The sequence below is a fragment of the Salvelinus fontinalis genome, chromosome 1 (genome assembly GCF_029448725.1).
Source record: "Salvelinus fontinalis isolate EN_2023a chromosome 1, ASM2944872v1, whole genome shotgun sequence".
Taxonomy (NCBI): Eukaryota; Metazoa; Chordata; class Actinopteri; order Salmoniformes; family Salmonidae; genus Salvelinus; species Salvelinus fontinalis.
In genome coordinates this window covers 47,866,847-47,883,020 of record NC_074665.1, presented here as the reverse complement: position 1 = coordinate 47,883,020, position 16,174 = coordinate 47,866,847, and the positions used below count along the sequence as shown (strand labels likewise).

General features: G+C 43.0%; 1 protein-coding gene across 1 annotated transcript in view; it reads left to right on the top strand.

The window, feature by feature from the left end:
- Positions 1-16,174, top strand: part of LOC129856355 (SH3 and multiple ankyrin repeat domains protein 2-like) — a 59,925-nt gene that overhangs the window by 31,184 nt on the left and 12,567 nt on the right. The window contains exons 4-16 of the mRNA XM_055924365.1: positions 1,385-1,456; positions 1,566-1,674; positions 1,853-2,004; positions 2,201-2,368; positions 2,851-2,892; positions 3,512-3,628; positions 4,171-4,248; positions 7,810-7,876; positions 8,872-9,056; positions 9,243-9,379; positions 11,290-11,444; positions 11,550-11,663; positions 12,066-12,144. Of these exons, the coding sequence (XP_055780340.1) occupies positions 1,385-1,456; positions 1,566-1,674; positions 1,853-2,004; positions 2,201-2,368; positions 2,851-2,892; positions 3,512-3,628; positions 4,171-4,248; positions 7,810-7,876; positions 8,872-9,056; positions 9,243-9,379; positions 11,290-11,444; positions 11,550-11,663; positions 12,066-12,144 (1,475 nt within the window). The remainder of the gene's footprint in view (positions 1-1,384; positions 1,457-1,565; positions 1,675-1,852; positions 2,005-2,200; positions 2,369-2,850; positions 2,893-3,511; positions 3,629-4,170; positions 4,249-7,809; positions 7,877-8,871; positions 9,057-9,242; positions 9,380-11,289; positions 11,445-11,549; positions 11,664-12,065; positions 12,145-16,174) is intronic.

Genomic DNA, 16,174 nt, shown 5'->3' with positions numbered 1-16,174 from the left:
CCGGCGTCGCCTCTTCACTGTTGACGTTGAGACTGGTGTTTTGCGGGTGCTATATGTGCTAACTGTGCTAGGAGCTGGCTAACATAATTGCAAAAGGGTTTTCTACTGATCAATTACCCTTTCAAAATAATAAACTTGGATTAGCTAACACAACGTGCCATTGGAACACAGGAGTGATGGTTGCTGATAATGGGCCTCTGTACGCCTATGTACAGTTGAAGTCGGAAGTTTACATACACTTAGGTTGGAATCATTAAAACTAATTTTTCAAGAGAAAGAGAGAGGAGAGAGAAGGAGAGAGAGAGAACAAATTTCTTGTTAACAAACTATAGTTTTGGCAAGTCGGTTAGGACATCTACTTTGTGCATGACACAAGTAATTTTTCCAACAATTGTTTACAGACAGATACAAACCTGCCTCAGTTACATGAGCTCTGTCAGGAAGAATGGGCCAAAATTCACTCAACTTATTGTGGGATGCTTGTGGAAGGTTACCCAAAACGTTTGACCCAAGTTAAACAATTGAAAGGCAATGCTACCCAATACTAATTGAGTGTATGTCAACTTCTGACCCACTGGGAATGTAATGGAAGAAATAAAAGCTGAAATAAATCATTCTCTCCTATTATTCTGACATTTCACTTAAAATAAAGTGGTAATCCTAACGTTTACTAGGATTAAATGTCAGGAATTATGAAAAACTGAGTTTAAATGTACTTGGCTTCTGACTTCAACTATAGATATTCCATTAAAAATCAGCCGTTTCCAGCTACAATAGTCATTTACAACATGAACAATGTCTACACTGTATTTCTGATCAATTTGATGTTATTTTAATGGACAAAAAATGTGCTTTTCTTTCAAAAACGAAGTGACCCCAAACTTTTGAACGGTAATGTATTTGTATCCTTTTCAGGGAGTGCATTTAAAAACTCACCAAGACTAATGGGCTGCCCCCAAGTCAGATTTTCATTGCATTTTCTTGAACTGACTTGATACGCATGGATTTGACCTCAACCTTAACCACAACAAGCTCGTAGGTCAAAACACATTTGGATCGATCTATTTATATAAATGTGCTTTTTTTGTGTGTTTGTAGTGCTTCGACCTTTCACTGCGGAGCTCCACTTATTGTGAAACCAATACACAGTACAGTGATACCCATGCACTGATATTATGATGCCCTCTGGTGGTGTGTCTGTTGCGGGTCTTTATGACCTGGGTGGGGTTCCAAATATGTAAGAGGTCAGGGCTAGAGTTGGTTCCAGAAGGACTACGGTGTTTAGATTAGGCAAGGTCGAAGCCAGGAGTATGAAAATAACGTGTTTCATCCTTCAGAGGATTTTAAAGATTTGGTTCTACTGCAAATATTTTCTGTTCCACAGTTTAGGTACAAGACCAGGGTATACAAACAAACAAACCTGGATGAAAAACTACTTACTAAACTGCACACCAAGGTACTTCCTATGTCCCTTTTTGTAGGTGAAACATGTTTGTACAGCTTTGAAAATTAAAGCTTATGGCAGACCAATGTTTTTAATGTCCAGTGAACATCTTCCATTGCAGGCGAGTCTGAAAAAGTTCATGGACTACATTGTGAGTGGATCATTAGATAAGATATCAAAGGTCCTGGACAAAGGTCTCGACCCAAACTACCATGACCCTGACAATGGAGGTGAGTTGAAAACTAGCTTGATAGGGTTACCACTGCATGACTCTGACACTGTTTTCAGTCAAATGATCATTACCGATATTAACAACCCCCATAATCTCAAACTCTTTCCCTGCTCCCTCCCTCTCTTCTTGATCCTCCATTTCCCCCTCCTTCCTTTCTCTCGCTCCCTCCTCTTCAGAGTCTCCTCTGTCTGTGGCGGTGCAATCTGGTATGACAGTGGAGGGGATCAGGGCGCTCGTTCAAGGTGGGGCCCATGTCGACTTCAGAACCAGAGATGGACTGACAGCTGTACACAAGACTGTCAGGGCACACAATCATGTTGCGCTGCTGGTAACTAGGACTCCACACACACACACACACACACGCACACACACACACACACACACACACACACACACACACACACACACACACACACACACACACACACACACACACACACACACACACACACACACACACACACACACACACACACACAAACACAAACACATTAATACGCATGTATTTTCTCCTTTCTTGCCAGGCTCTACTGTCCCTGGGAGCGTCTCCTGATTACAAAGACAGATGTTGCCTGACCCCGCTGTACCACTCAGTGCTGATAGGTGGCGACACCTCCTGCTGCGAGACCCTACTCTACTACAGGGCCAGACTGGGAGTGAGAGATGAAAACGGCTGGGAGGAGTCTCACCAGGTATCCGTCTGGCTGTCTAAAGCAGATCAATTTCCCTAAAAAAGAAAAAAAAGAATCATCTCCATCCGTATGATCGTCACAAACAATGTCACAGACAGCACTGGCCCTATTTTGACTAAAATTGGCTGAGGGATGTGTCTTGCCATAGAGATCTGATATCTACAAAAGTACACTGACTGGACCAAGGCGGTAGCTATAGTAATGAACTGAAATGTGTTAGTCACACGCAATAACTGGATCATTTGTGGAAGGTGACATGTATACTGTTTTTTTTATGTCTATTCATATTTTTGTCTTCTGTGAATTATCATACGTTGGTATAGTACATTAGGTTTTTACTTTACTTTCAGTCTCCTGTCCTGTCCCATGTCCTAAACATTTCATCCCTCTTTCTCTACTCTCCTTTCTCCTCCATTGAGAAACACTCTCACTCATCTCTTTCCATTCATTCCCTTTCCTCCGCTCTTCCTTTCTCTCCACAGCTCAGGGACGAAGAGGAATTTGGAATGCAAGAAATACACAAGGTACTCATCATGTAATCCATTAATACTTTGATTTTAAGTCATGAAGTTGGGGGAAGAGTAACACTTAGGGTCATGACCTTCCATGGTCTCAAAGTGGTCCAGAAAAAAAAAGAAAAAAAGAAAGAAAGGGGAGATTGGTCATTACTTCCTGAAACAGTGATCCTTCCCAAGTGCCAAATCCATACATTCATCTCATGTAACTGTTGAGTCCAATGCGAATAGACATTAGATACCATCTCATGCTGACATCTTCTATCTCTGCATCATTTCCTCTCTTTTTTCTGTGCTGTGCTGTTCACCAGTTTAAGTGTCCTGTGGTACTTCTTTAATTTGGTTTCTTGTGTTATTTCAAGTTCAAAAAAGAAAGAGGAAACCTTTAAGCAGAAGGGGAAGTCAAAAGCGTGTTTATATCATTTTATTTTGCAATGGTTCAGGTATTCATCAACTCTATGTCTTTCTATTCTGTTTATCTTTCACGTTGTCACAAATGTTGCTACATACAGTATATTTCATTCATTTGAAATTGATTGCGACGTGATGATCCTTCTACAACCCCTGAGATTTTCTATTGCTAATAATTGTCATATTTAGATACTTTCTTTACACACCCTCCCCCAAGGCCTGCCAGAATGGTTTTGCCCAGCACCTGGAGCACCTTCTGTTCTATGGGGCAGATACCACTTCTCAGAATGCCTCAGGGAACACCGCACTTCACATTTGTGCCCTGTATAATAAGGTAAGTACCATTTAAAATATGCAAAAACGAGTGTGTGTGTCCATTCAAAGTTGAACTTAAAGAAACTGGTATGTGAGTTTCAAAACTACTGTACGATATTTTAGTCCTGAATCAAGTTAAGGTCCAATGCAGCCATTTTTATCTAAATACCAGATAATTTCTGGTTAGCAATGAAGTACCTTTACAATTAAAATGGTTAAAAAAAATAAACAAATAGTTTCTTAGCAAAGAGCAATTTCTCAAGCATGTATGTTGCTAGGACTGCCTGTGAGTGGTTTGAGTGGGGTGGGGAAAACATTACATTTGCTGTTATTGTCAGAGAGGCTTGTAAATCTCTTTCTTATTGGTCTTTTAACTAATTTACCAAAACTCCCTCCCACCAAAAACAGGCTGAAATTTAAGGTGGCCTTTAAAAACATCTCTTAAACTAAAAGGGCATTATCATCATTTTCACAATTTGTGGAAATAGAAATAAAACACAGGAAATTACATTTTTGACTGCACTGGGCCTTAAGACAGCGACTTTCTTTCTGGCCTATCAGGAAAGCTGTGTTCGTGTTCTGCTCTACAGAGGTGCCAATAAGGAAATGAAGAACAAGCATGGACAAACCCCCTTTCAGGTATCAATAACAACTTCATGTTTTCAGTTTAAAAAAAATATATATGTATATATATGTATATATATATACTGCTGACTACGCCAAATGTGATCAGTGTTGTTATAGGTACTAGACGGTACTAGAAGACCAGTTTTGATAGCCTTTAGCCGTACCCTCATCCTACTCCTCTGTTCCTTGGGTGATGTAGAGGTTAACCCAGGCCCTGTGTGTCCCCAGGCGCTCTCATTTGTTGACTTCTGTAAGCCTAAAAGCCTTGGTTTCATGCATGTTAACATCAGAAGCCTCCTCCCTAAGTTCGTTTTACTCACTGCTTTAGCACACTCTGCCAACCCTGATGTCCTTTCCGTGTCTGAATCCTGGTTTAGGAAGGCCACCAAAAATTCTGAGATTTCCATCCCCAACTACAACATTTTCCCTCAGGATAGAACTGCCAAAGGGAGAGGAGTTGCAATCTACTGCAGAGATAGCCTGCAAAGTTCTGTCATACCTTCCAGGTCTATGCCCAAACATTTAGAGCTTCTAATTTTAAAAATGAATCTCTCCAGAATTAAGTCTCTCACTGTTGCCACCTGTTATAGACCCCCCTCAGCTCCCAGCTGTGCCCTGGACACCATATGTGAATTGATTGCCCCCCATCTATCTTCAGAGTTCGTTCTGTTAGGTGACCTAAACTGGGATATGCTTAACACCCCGACAGTCCTACAGTCTAAGCTAGATGCCCTCAATCTCCCACAAATTATCAAGGAACCCACCAGGTACAACCCTAAATCTGTAAACATGGGCACCCTCATAGATAATATCCTGAACAACTTGCCCTCCAAATACACCTCTGCTCTTTCAATCAGGATCTCAACAATCACTGCCTCATTGCCTGCATCCGCTATGGGTCCGCGGTCAAACAACCACCCCTCATCACTGTCAAACGCTCCCTAAAACACTTCTGCGAGAAAGCCATTCTAATCGACCTGGCCCGGGTATCCTGGAAGGATATTGACCTCATCCCGTCATTAGAGGATGCCTGGTCGTTCTTTAAAAGTAATTTCCTCACCATCCATATAAGCATGCCCCTTTCAATAAATGTAGAACTAAGAACAGATATAGCCCTTGGTTCTCTCCAGACCTGACTGCCCTCGACCAGCACAAAAACATCCTGTGGCGGACTGCACTAGCATCAAATAGTCCCCGTGATATGCAACTTTTCAGGGAAGTCAGGACAGAACAGAAATTTGCATCCTGTAGCTCTAACTCCAAAAAGTTTTGGGGCACAGTAAAGTCCATAGAGAATAAGAGCACCTCCTCCCAGCTGCCCACTGCACCGAGGCTAGGAAACACTGTCACCACCGATAAATCCATGATAATTGAGAATTTCAATAAGCATTTCTCTACGGCTGGCCATGCTTTCCTCCTGGCTACCCCAACCCCGGCCAACCGCTCTGCACCCCCCGCAGCTACTTGCCCAAGCCTTCCCAGGTTCTCCTTCACCCAAATCCAGATAGCAGATGTTCTGAAAGAGCTGCACAACCTGGACCCATACAAATCAGCTGGGCTAGACAATCTGGACGCTCTCTTTCTAAAATTATCCGCCGCCATTGTTGCAACCCCTATTACCAGTCTGTTCAACCTCTCTTTCATATCGTCTGAGATTCCTAAAGATTGGAAAGCTGCCGCTGTCATCCCCCTCTTCTAAGGGGGTGACACTATAGACCCAAACTGTTACAGACCTATATCCATCCTGCCCTGCCTTTCTAAAGTCTTTGAAAGCCAAGTTAACAAACAGATCACTGACCATTTAGAATCCCACCGTATCTTCTCCGCTGTGCAATCCGGTTTCCGAGCCGGTCACAGGTGCACCTCAGCCACGCTCAAGGTACTAAACGATATCATAACTGCCATCGCTAAAAGACAGTACTGTGCAACCGTCTTCAACGACCTTGCCAAGGCTTTCGACTCTGTCAATCACTGTATTCTTATCGGCAGACTCGACAGCCTTAGTTTCTCAAATGACTGCCTCGCCTGGTTCACCAACTACTTCTCAGATAGAGTTCAGTGTGTCAAATCGGAGGGCCTGTTGTCCGGACCTCTGGCAGTCTCTATGGGGGTACCACAAGGTTCAATTCTTGGGCGGACTCTTTTCTCTGTATATATCAACGATGTCGCTCTTGCTGCGGGTGATTCCTTGATCCACCTCTACGCAGACGACACCATTCTGTATACGTCTGGCCCTTCTTTGGACACTGTTTTAACAAACCTCCAAACGAGCTTCAATGCCATACAACACTCCTTCCGTGGCCTCCAACTGCTCTTAAACGCTAGTAAAACTAAATGCATGCTTTTTAACCGGTCGCTGCCCGCACCCTCCCGCCCGACTAGCATCACTACTCTGGACGGTTCTGACTTAGAATATGTGGACAACTACAAATACCTAGGTGTCTGGCTAGACTGTAAACTCTCCTTCCGGACTCATATTAAACATCTCCAATCCAAAATTACATCTAGAATCGGCTTCCTATTTCGCAACAAAGCCTACTTCACTCACGCTGCCAAACATACCCTCGTAAAACTGACTATCCTACCGATCCTCGACTTACAAAATAGCCTCCAACACTCTACTCAGCAAACTGAATGCAGTCTATCACAGTGCCATCTGTTTTGTCACCAAAGCCCCAAATACCACTCACCACTGTGACCTGTATGCTCTCGTCGGCTGGCCCTCGCTACATATTCGTTGCCAGACCCATTGGCTCCAGGTCATCTATAAGTCTTTGCTAGGTAAATCTCCGCCTTATCTCAGCTCACTGGTCACCATTACAACACCCACCCGTAGCATGAGCTCCAGCAGGTATATCTCACTGGTCATCCCCAAAGCCAACACCTGCTTTGGCCGCCTTTCCTTCCAGTTCTCTGCTGCCAATAACTGGAACGAATTGCAAAAATTGCTGAAGTTGGAGACATATCTACCTCACTAACTTTAAGCATCAGCTATGTGAGCAGCTTACCGATCGCTGCAGCTGTACGCAGCCCCTCTGTAAATAGCCCATCCAACTATCTACCTCATCCCCATATTGTTTAAAAAAAAACACAAGTATTTCTACTTGCCCATCATCATCTGCACATCTATCACTCCAGTGTTAATTTGCTAAATTGTAATTACTTCGCTACTATGGCCTATTTATTGCCTTACTTCCTTACGCCATTTGCACACACTGTTTATAGACTTTATCTATTGTGTTATTGACTGTATGTTTGTTTATTCCATGTGTAACACTGTGTTGTTGTTTGTGTCGCACTGCTTTGCTTTATCTTGGCCAGGTCGCAGTTGTAAATGAGAACTTGTTCTCAACTAGCCTACCTGGTTAAATAAAGGTGAAATTAAAAAATAAAATAAATAGGTAAATAAACCATTGAGTCAAAAATCAGTTACTTCTTTTAAATGTATTATTTGCAAAGCATTTATTAAAATCTGTGTTTTTGTAGAATTGTTCCTGTACCTGGTGCATGTATTTGGGGGAGTGTTGCACAGTTGCATTTAATTGTGTGTCTACATGTGTTTGTGTTTTGAAGGTAGCAGTAATGTCAGGCCATTTTGAAATCGGGGAAATCATCAAAAATCACAGAGATGCAGATGTAGGTAAGTTTTGGTCCTCCACTTGGGTTATCTTCAGATTCGGGAGTGATTGATAGTGTGTTTTGATGCATGAGTGTCTATTATATTTATTTTGTTCTGTCTGCTATAAAACACCTTTCAGTGCATCATTTGGTATGAATGTTCTGCTTCATCAATCAACCTTTGACTCACAATATATGTTGTCTTTTGTCATCGTATTGAGTTGTTTTATCACACTGATAGATAGTATTTGATGTGGTGCATTGGATCAGAATAGAGGCTAATCCCTGGACATTTGGCAAACTATTTTGTTTCTGAAAGCACTGTGTTGGTTCAGAGGTGGCCTGAACTTGTGGATACCATTTATGTGCAGTTTCCAAGGAAGTTTCTAACTGGCGTTAGCTGAATGACTGGGAGTCTATGGTAACAGCTTTTTATTTTTTTTAAACTTGGCAAGTCAGTTAAGAACACATTTTTATTTACGATGACGGTCTACCAGGGAACAGTGGGTTAACTGCCTTGTTCAGAGGCAGAATGTCAGATTTTTAACTTGTCAGCTCGGGGATTAGATCTAGCAGCCTTTCGATTACTGGCCCAACACTCTAACCACTAGGCTACCTGCCGCCCCAATAGCTAGCTGTTACCATAGACTATAGACCTCCAGTTATTGTGCTAGTTAGCATTGGCCCGCAAAACTTCTTTCATACTGGATGCAGAGACATGAAAATGATATCCATGAGTTCACCTGACTCTGAGGAAGTACATAAAGGGCTTCATTGCCCAAATCCCGAAGTATCCCCTTTTACCTCGTGATCCTTTTGATGATTGCTTGCCCAGTTTCAGGGTTGTGTGGGTGGTGTTCAAGTCCATCCGTGTTGCTTAAGTATTGTCTTTCCATCCGAATCACTTGGGTCTGGTTGGTAATCGTTCACACTCTCACAATATTCCCTCCCTCTTTCTCTACCCCTCTTGCACTAACCTCACTGCTCTCCCACCTACCTGTCACTCTCTTTTCTCAGTGCCCTTTCTGGAATTCCCAAAGTATGCTCCCAAAAGAGGAGAGAGTGCACGCACAATCCCTCTCCTCGTGGCTCACCCTCACCCCCACCCCCTCCTGCGTGCTAACAGTGATAACAGCATGACCCTGCCTGATACCATGGCCCTGCCCAACAAGGCTGCTAGATCCAATCCCATCCCTGGACAGGTACTGAGAGGCACAGTATGGAGATGCAGTGGGAAACTGTTTATTGGGGAGCTATGCTTTAAGTTACTTTTAGTTAACGATTTGTGAGTTTTGGTTTGTGTAAGTGTCAACACAATTATATCATTCAGCCTATGTATTTATATAATGAGTGTGTGTGTTTGTGTACTTGTTTGTTCCCCTCTCTAGGGTCGCAGGGCCTCTGTAGGTGTGAGGAGCTCCAGCAGTCCCAGGGCCCGTACCCGCTCCCCATCACGAGGAAGAGGAGGAGGACAGAGTGACACAGAAGAGAGGCATCACAGCAAACCACAGCGCGGCAGACAGGGGTGAGGACATCGTGACCGTACATACAGTTGAAGTCGGAAGTTAACATACACTTAGATTGGAGTCATTAAAACTTATTTTTCAACCATTCCACAAATTTCTTGTTAACAAACTATAGTTTTGGCAAGTCGGTTAGGACATCTACTTTGTGCATGACACAAGCAATTTTCCAACAATTGTTTACAGACAGATTATTTAATTTATAATTCACTGTATCACAATTCCAGTGGGTCATACGTTTACATACAGTAAGTTGACTGTGCCTTTAAACAGCTTGGAAAATTTCAGAAAATTATGTCATAGCTTTGAAGCTTCTGATAGGCTAATTGACATCATTTGAGTCAATTGGACGTTTACCTGTGGATGTATTTCAAGGCCTACCTTCAAACTCAGTGCCTCTTTGCTTGACATCATGGGAAAATCTAAAGAAAGCAGCCAAGACCTCAAAATAATTGTACACCTCCACAAGTCTGGTTCATCCTTGGGAGCAATTTCCAAATGCCTGAAGGTACCACGTTCATCTGTACAAACAATAGTATGCAAGTATAAACACCATGGGACCACGCAGCCATCATACCACTTAGGAAGGAGACGCGTTCTGTCTCCTAGAGATGAACGTACTTTGGTGCGAAAAGTGCAAATCAATCCCAGAACAACAGCAAAGGACCTTGTGAAGATGCTGGGGGAAACAGGTGCAAAAGTATCTATATCCACAGTAAGATGAGTCCTATATCGACATAACCTGAAAGGCCGGTCAGCAAGGAAGAAGCCACTGCTCCAAAACCGCGATAAAAAAAAGCCAAACTAGGGTTTGCAACTGCACATGGGGACAAAGATCGTACTTTTTGGAGAAATGTCCTCTGGTCTGATGAAACAAAAATAGAACTGTTTGGCCATAATGACCATCGTTATGTTTGGAGGAAAAAGGGGGATGCTTGCAAGTCGAAGAACACCATCCCAACCGTTAAGCACATGGGTGGCAGCATCATGTTGTGGGGGTGCTTTGCTGCAGGAGGGACTGATGCACTTCACAAAATAAATGGCATCATGAGGGAGGAAAATTATGTGGATATATTGAAGCAACATCTCAAGACATCAGTCAGGAATTTAAAGCTTGGTTGCAAATGGGTCTTCCAAATGGACAATGACCCCAAGCATACTTCTAAAGTTGTGGCAAAACGGCTTAAGGACAACAAAGTCAAGGTATTGGAGTGGCCATCACAAAGCCCTGACCTCAAACCTATTGAAAACTTGTGGGCAGAACTGAAAAAGCTTGTGCGAGCAAGGAGGCCTACAAACCTGACTCAGTTACATCAGCTCTGTCAGGAGGAATGGGCCAAAATTCACCCAACTTATTGTGGGAAGCTTGTGGAAGGCTACCCAAAACGTTTGACCCAAGTTAAACAATTTAAAGGCAATGCTATCAAGTACTAATTGAGTGTATGTCAACTTCTGACCCACTGGGAATGTGATGAAAGAAATAAAAGCTGAAATAAATAATTCTCTCTACTATTATTCTGACTTTTCACATTCTTAAAATTAAGTGGTGATAAAATAACTGACCTAAGACAGGCAATTTACTAGGATTAAATTTCAGGAATTATGAAAAACTGAGTTTAAATGCATTTGGCTCAGGTGTATATAAACTTCCGACTTCAACTATATGTAACTCAATTTATAAAATAATGTGAAAATGCAAAATATTGTGTTTTTACATCCTTCTCGGTTGTCTACAGAAAATAGGCTTTAACCAACTTTGAAGCTTCAAAACGCTTTATTTGAATAGTGTAAACCACTGGCATGACTCTTAAGCCATTTCATTTCCCTCTCAGCTACTGGTATCACCAGGTGTTGTTCCGCTACACACTAACACAAATTCTTACTCTGTCCCGCTCTGTCTTTCCTCTTGCAGTGCGACCTCAACAACAGGTGGTGGTGGGGGGTCAGCTGGGGGTCAGATGAGGCGTATGTACAGTGCGGTCCCAGGGCGAGTGTACGTGGCCACGAGGGCCTACACTGCCCACGGAGACAAAGAGCTTAGCATCAGCAAAGGAGACAAAGTCAAAGGTAAGGGAGATTCAGAGAGGAGTGTTTTTTTTTTGGAATGCATCGTGTTGGTTATAAAGGTTTGATTCACTCCTCTTCTCTTTTCTCCCTCTCCCTCTCCCTCAGTGTTGAGTGTGGGAGAGGGGGGGTTTTGGGAGGGCACAGTGAAGGGTCGTACAGGCTGGTTCCCCTCAGACTATGTGGAGGAGGTGGGTCCTCCCATTAAGGACAATCGATCAGGTGAGACAACATTACCAACCTTTATAGAAATAAATAATATGTGTGTTCAGACAAAGTCACGATCTCCACTCGCGCTACATCAGCTCAGACAAACAACAATCAAAATCCATCTACAGATGCTAGCCCCGCATTTACTGAATTACTCATTTTACCGTCATTCAGTTCCCAGCGTTCTATTGACTGCAGGACGTCCTCACAATGTTACAAGCAGTAGGCCATGTATCACACCCACCCAGTAACAGTAATGACACCACCACAACCAACTTGGTCATAGTGTGTTTCAGAGATGTACTTTAATACAAGAAGTATACAAAGACACCCGGAATAAACAAATAGTGGAACACAAAGACACCCAAAACACACATCAATATAATTGTGACACATGAACTTTTTGTGTTCCAGAGACGCGCAGTGAGAAAGCCAAGAGGAAGCTGTTTCGTAATGTTACCGTGGGAGCATATGATGGTGTGGATGGCCCCAGGTAAGACTGGAATTGATAAAAGCTTGTCATGTGTTGCTCCTCAAAGACTAGATGTAGGGATGAATGACCTTATTTTGACCCCTGGGAAACATGGTCACCATGGTACAGTTCCTTCAGAAAGTATTCATACCCCTTAACCTATTCCACATTTTGTTGTGTTACAGCCTAAATTCACAATGGATAAAAGCAATTATATATCTCACCCATCTACATATGACATACATTATGACAAAGTGAAAACATGATTTTTGACATTTTTGCTAATTTATTGAAATATCTCCTTAACATAGGTAATCACACCCCTGAGTCAATACATGTTAGAATCACCTTTGGCAGGGATTACGGCTGTAAAATTATTCAAGCTCTATCAAGTTGGTTGTTGATCATTGCTACACAGCCATTTTCAAGTCTTGCCATAGATTTTCAACCCGATTTAAGTCAAAAGTGTAACTAGGCCACTCAGGAACATTCAATGTTGTCTTGGTAAGCAACTCCAGTGTATATGTGGCCTTGTATTTTAGATTAGTGTCCTGCGGAAAGGTACATTTGTCACCCTGTGTCTGATTGTGAGCAGAATGAACCAGGTTTTCCTCTAGGATTTTACATGCACTTAGCTCTATTCCATTTATTTTTAACTCCAAAAAACTCCATACTCCTTGCCGATGACAAGCATACCCATAACATGATGCAGCCACCACCATGCTTGAAAATATGAAGTGGTACTCAGTGATAACGCTTTGTATTCAGGACATAAAGTTCCTTTCTTTGCCACATTTTTTAGCAGTTTTACTTTAGTGCCTTATTGCAAACAGAATACATGCTTTGGAAAAGTTTTATTCTGTCCAGGCGCACATCTTTTCACTCTGTCATTTAGGTTAGTATTGTGGAGTAACTACAACTACATCCTCAGGTTTCTCCTATCACAGGCATTAAACTCTTGTAACTGTTTTAAAGTCACAGTTGGCCTCATGGTGAAATCCCTGATGCCTTTATCTTTGAAGTGACTGGGTGTATTGATACACGATCCATTCTTTGCGAGGCATTGGAAAACCTCCCTGGTTGAATCTGTTTGAAATGTACTGCTCGACTGAGGAACCTTACAGATAATTGTGTATGTTGGGTAAAGAGATGAGGTAGTCATTCAAAAATCATGTTAAACACTATTATTGCACACATAGTGAGTCTATGCAACTTATTATGTGACTTGTTAAACAAATTGTTACTCCTGAACTTATTTAGGCTTGCAATAACAAATGAGTTGAATACTTATTGACTCAAGACATTTCAGCTTTATATTTTCTATAACACATTTCTATAAACATAATTCCACTTTGAAATTATTGGGTATTGTGTGTAGGCCAGTGGTTAAGATGGTGCTATGACTCTCTATACAATGACTGCTTGTTTTGTCACGTAAACTGAAATTAGGCGAACTATTAGAATTTTAGAAACCAGGAAATGGCGGAGCGATTTCTGTATATTGCACCTTTAAATTCAGACTGCAACTCATCAAAATTTGGAGAAAGTTAATGTGTGTGAATACTTTCTGAAGGCAGGAGTAGAGACGTAGTGAAGAAACAGAAGCCAAGGGGCTAGGGGTAATCACTAGCTAACTATGCTAACATTGAATGCCCTGCACTAATCGTGCTCTGTAGCCCATTTAATTCTCAGTTGAAAAGATACAGTAAAATTAGACATGATTTACTTTGTAAACCCATGCTAATGTTATAGCGCTGTCTTGCCCTGAGCGGTTTCCGCTAGATGGGCCAGCTGCAAAGTCAAAAGGGACTATTTCGTAAAAATTCATAAAAACAATCATTTGCTTTTTGGCTAAAAAGGTTTTAATTTAAGGTTTAGGCATTAGGGTTAGCAGTGTGGTTAAGGTTAGGGTTAAGGTTAGGGTTAGGTTTAAGACTTTGTGGATGTGCCAGCTAGTGACCACTCTGCAGAGCTACCTTCAGTACGTGAGTCATTTCAATAAATGCCAACCTGCGGTTTTAGCTGTGTCTTGTGTCTGTTGACAGCTGGAATCAGCTAATTTGTTCGTGGTTCTGAGGTGTGTGTTACTGGGTTGAGAATTGGACGAGGATGTGTGTGTCTCCGTGTGTGTGTGTGTGTGTGTGTGTGCGTGCGTGTATCAGCTGTATTTAGACCATGCTAGTGCTAAAGCCACTGAACTTGACACGTCGGGTCAATTCTATTTCTTCAAATCAAATTTTATTGGTCGCATACACATATTTAGCAGATGTTATTGCGGTGTAGCGAAACGCTTGTGTGCCTAGCTCCAACAGTGCAGTAATATGTACATCTAGCACAGTGTTTCCCAACTCCAGTCCTCGAGTACACCTAACAGCACACATTTTTGTTGTAGCCTCGGACAAGCACACCTGATTCAATCATCAAGCCCTCAATGAGTTCAATCAGGTGAAGTTTGTCCAGGGCTACAACATAATGCGTGCTGCTGGGGGTACTATAAGACTGAGGTTGAGAAACACTGATCTAGCAGACAAAGTCGGTTGACTCTCCTTCAACTTTCCTTGGCTCTCCCTCGACTCTTCCTTGACTCTCCCTCAGCACTTCCTCGACTCTTCCTTGGTTCTCCCTCGACTCTTCCTTGGTTCTTCCTTGGCTCTCCCTCGACTCTTCCTTGGCTCTCCCTCGACTCTTCCTTGGCTCTCCCTCGACTCTTCCTTGGTTCTTCCTTGGCTCTCCCTCGACTCTTCCTTGGCTCTCCCTCGACTCTTCCTTGGCTCTTCCTTGACGCTTCCTTGGCTCTCACTCGACGCTTCCTTGGCTCTCCCTCGACTCTTCCTTGGCTCTCCCTCGACTCTTCCTTGGCTCTCCCTCGACTCTTCCTTGGCTCTCCCTCGACTCTTCCTTGGCTCTCCCTCGACTCTTCCTTGGCTCTCCCTCGACTCTTCCTTGGCTCTCCCTCGACTCTTCCTTGGCTCTCCCTCGACTCTTCCTTGGCTCTCCCTCGACTCTTCCTTGGCTCTCCCTCGACACTTTCTTGGCTCTCCCTCGACCCTTCCTTGGCTCTTCCTCGGCTCTTCCTTGGCTCTCCCTCAACCCTTCCTTGGCTCTTCCTTGGCTCTTCCTTGGCTCTCCCTCGACCCTTCCTTGGCTCTTCCTTGACACTTCCTTGATCATCTTTGCCAAGAGGAGCCCAACTTGTGTTGTCCTCGCTCACATGACTCATCACCCCTCCGAATTTGCCCTTCCAGTCCCCTGTTAATTTTTCCTGTTAAAAATAATGGCGAAATGTGGACAATGGTTTCCCTTCTCCCCCAATAAACGGTTAGTTGTTTAGCAACAAATTAGTCAAAACAGACGAGGTTGGCTTAGACTGTTAACAATATGCAAACTAAATTTTGTCTCCAAATGTCCTTTAAAACTTGCTTAAATTTGCACAATGAGCACTTGTTGTCGCTCAAATACATTGTTACAGTTATTGGTTAGTTAACTAGCAAATGTTTGCCATATTAGCATAGAGATGACATCAGTCAAAACACCTCAAAAGAAGATACAACGAGCTGAGAAGAACCAACTACGATTCCCCACAAGGCAGCTTGTTGCTAGCAATTTGACCGTTCAGAATTGTAACAACGCACGCCTTCTGGCCACATTGATGCGCGCGCATCATTTCCGTGACGCTGTCAGCCAACCCTTCTATTGCATCTGTCTAATCCGCTAGCGTCAAACTGCAGCCCGGCCCTAGGAAGCTGCAGTTGTGCTGTGCATCATGAGGGCTAACAGTGCTCTGTGTGTATGTGTGTTTGTCTGTGTGCTTCTACACGTGTGAGTGTGCGGCACAACGTCCTGATGATGAGTCATGGGGATTTGGAGGTGATGAGCGTTCGTTCGGTCCATCGACAAGTGTGAGGAGGGACTCCATGCCCCCGGCGCTTTTGGGTTTACAGTGTGTAGCTGACATTAGCCGTGCGCTACGAAGCGCTCATTATCAGTCACAAAGTCAATCAGCTTAATAAAGGTTCACTGGTATTTGGCAATGTGAACAATGGCCAGTGAC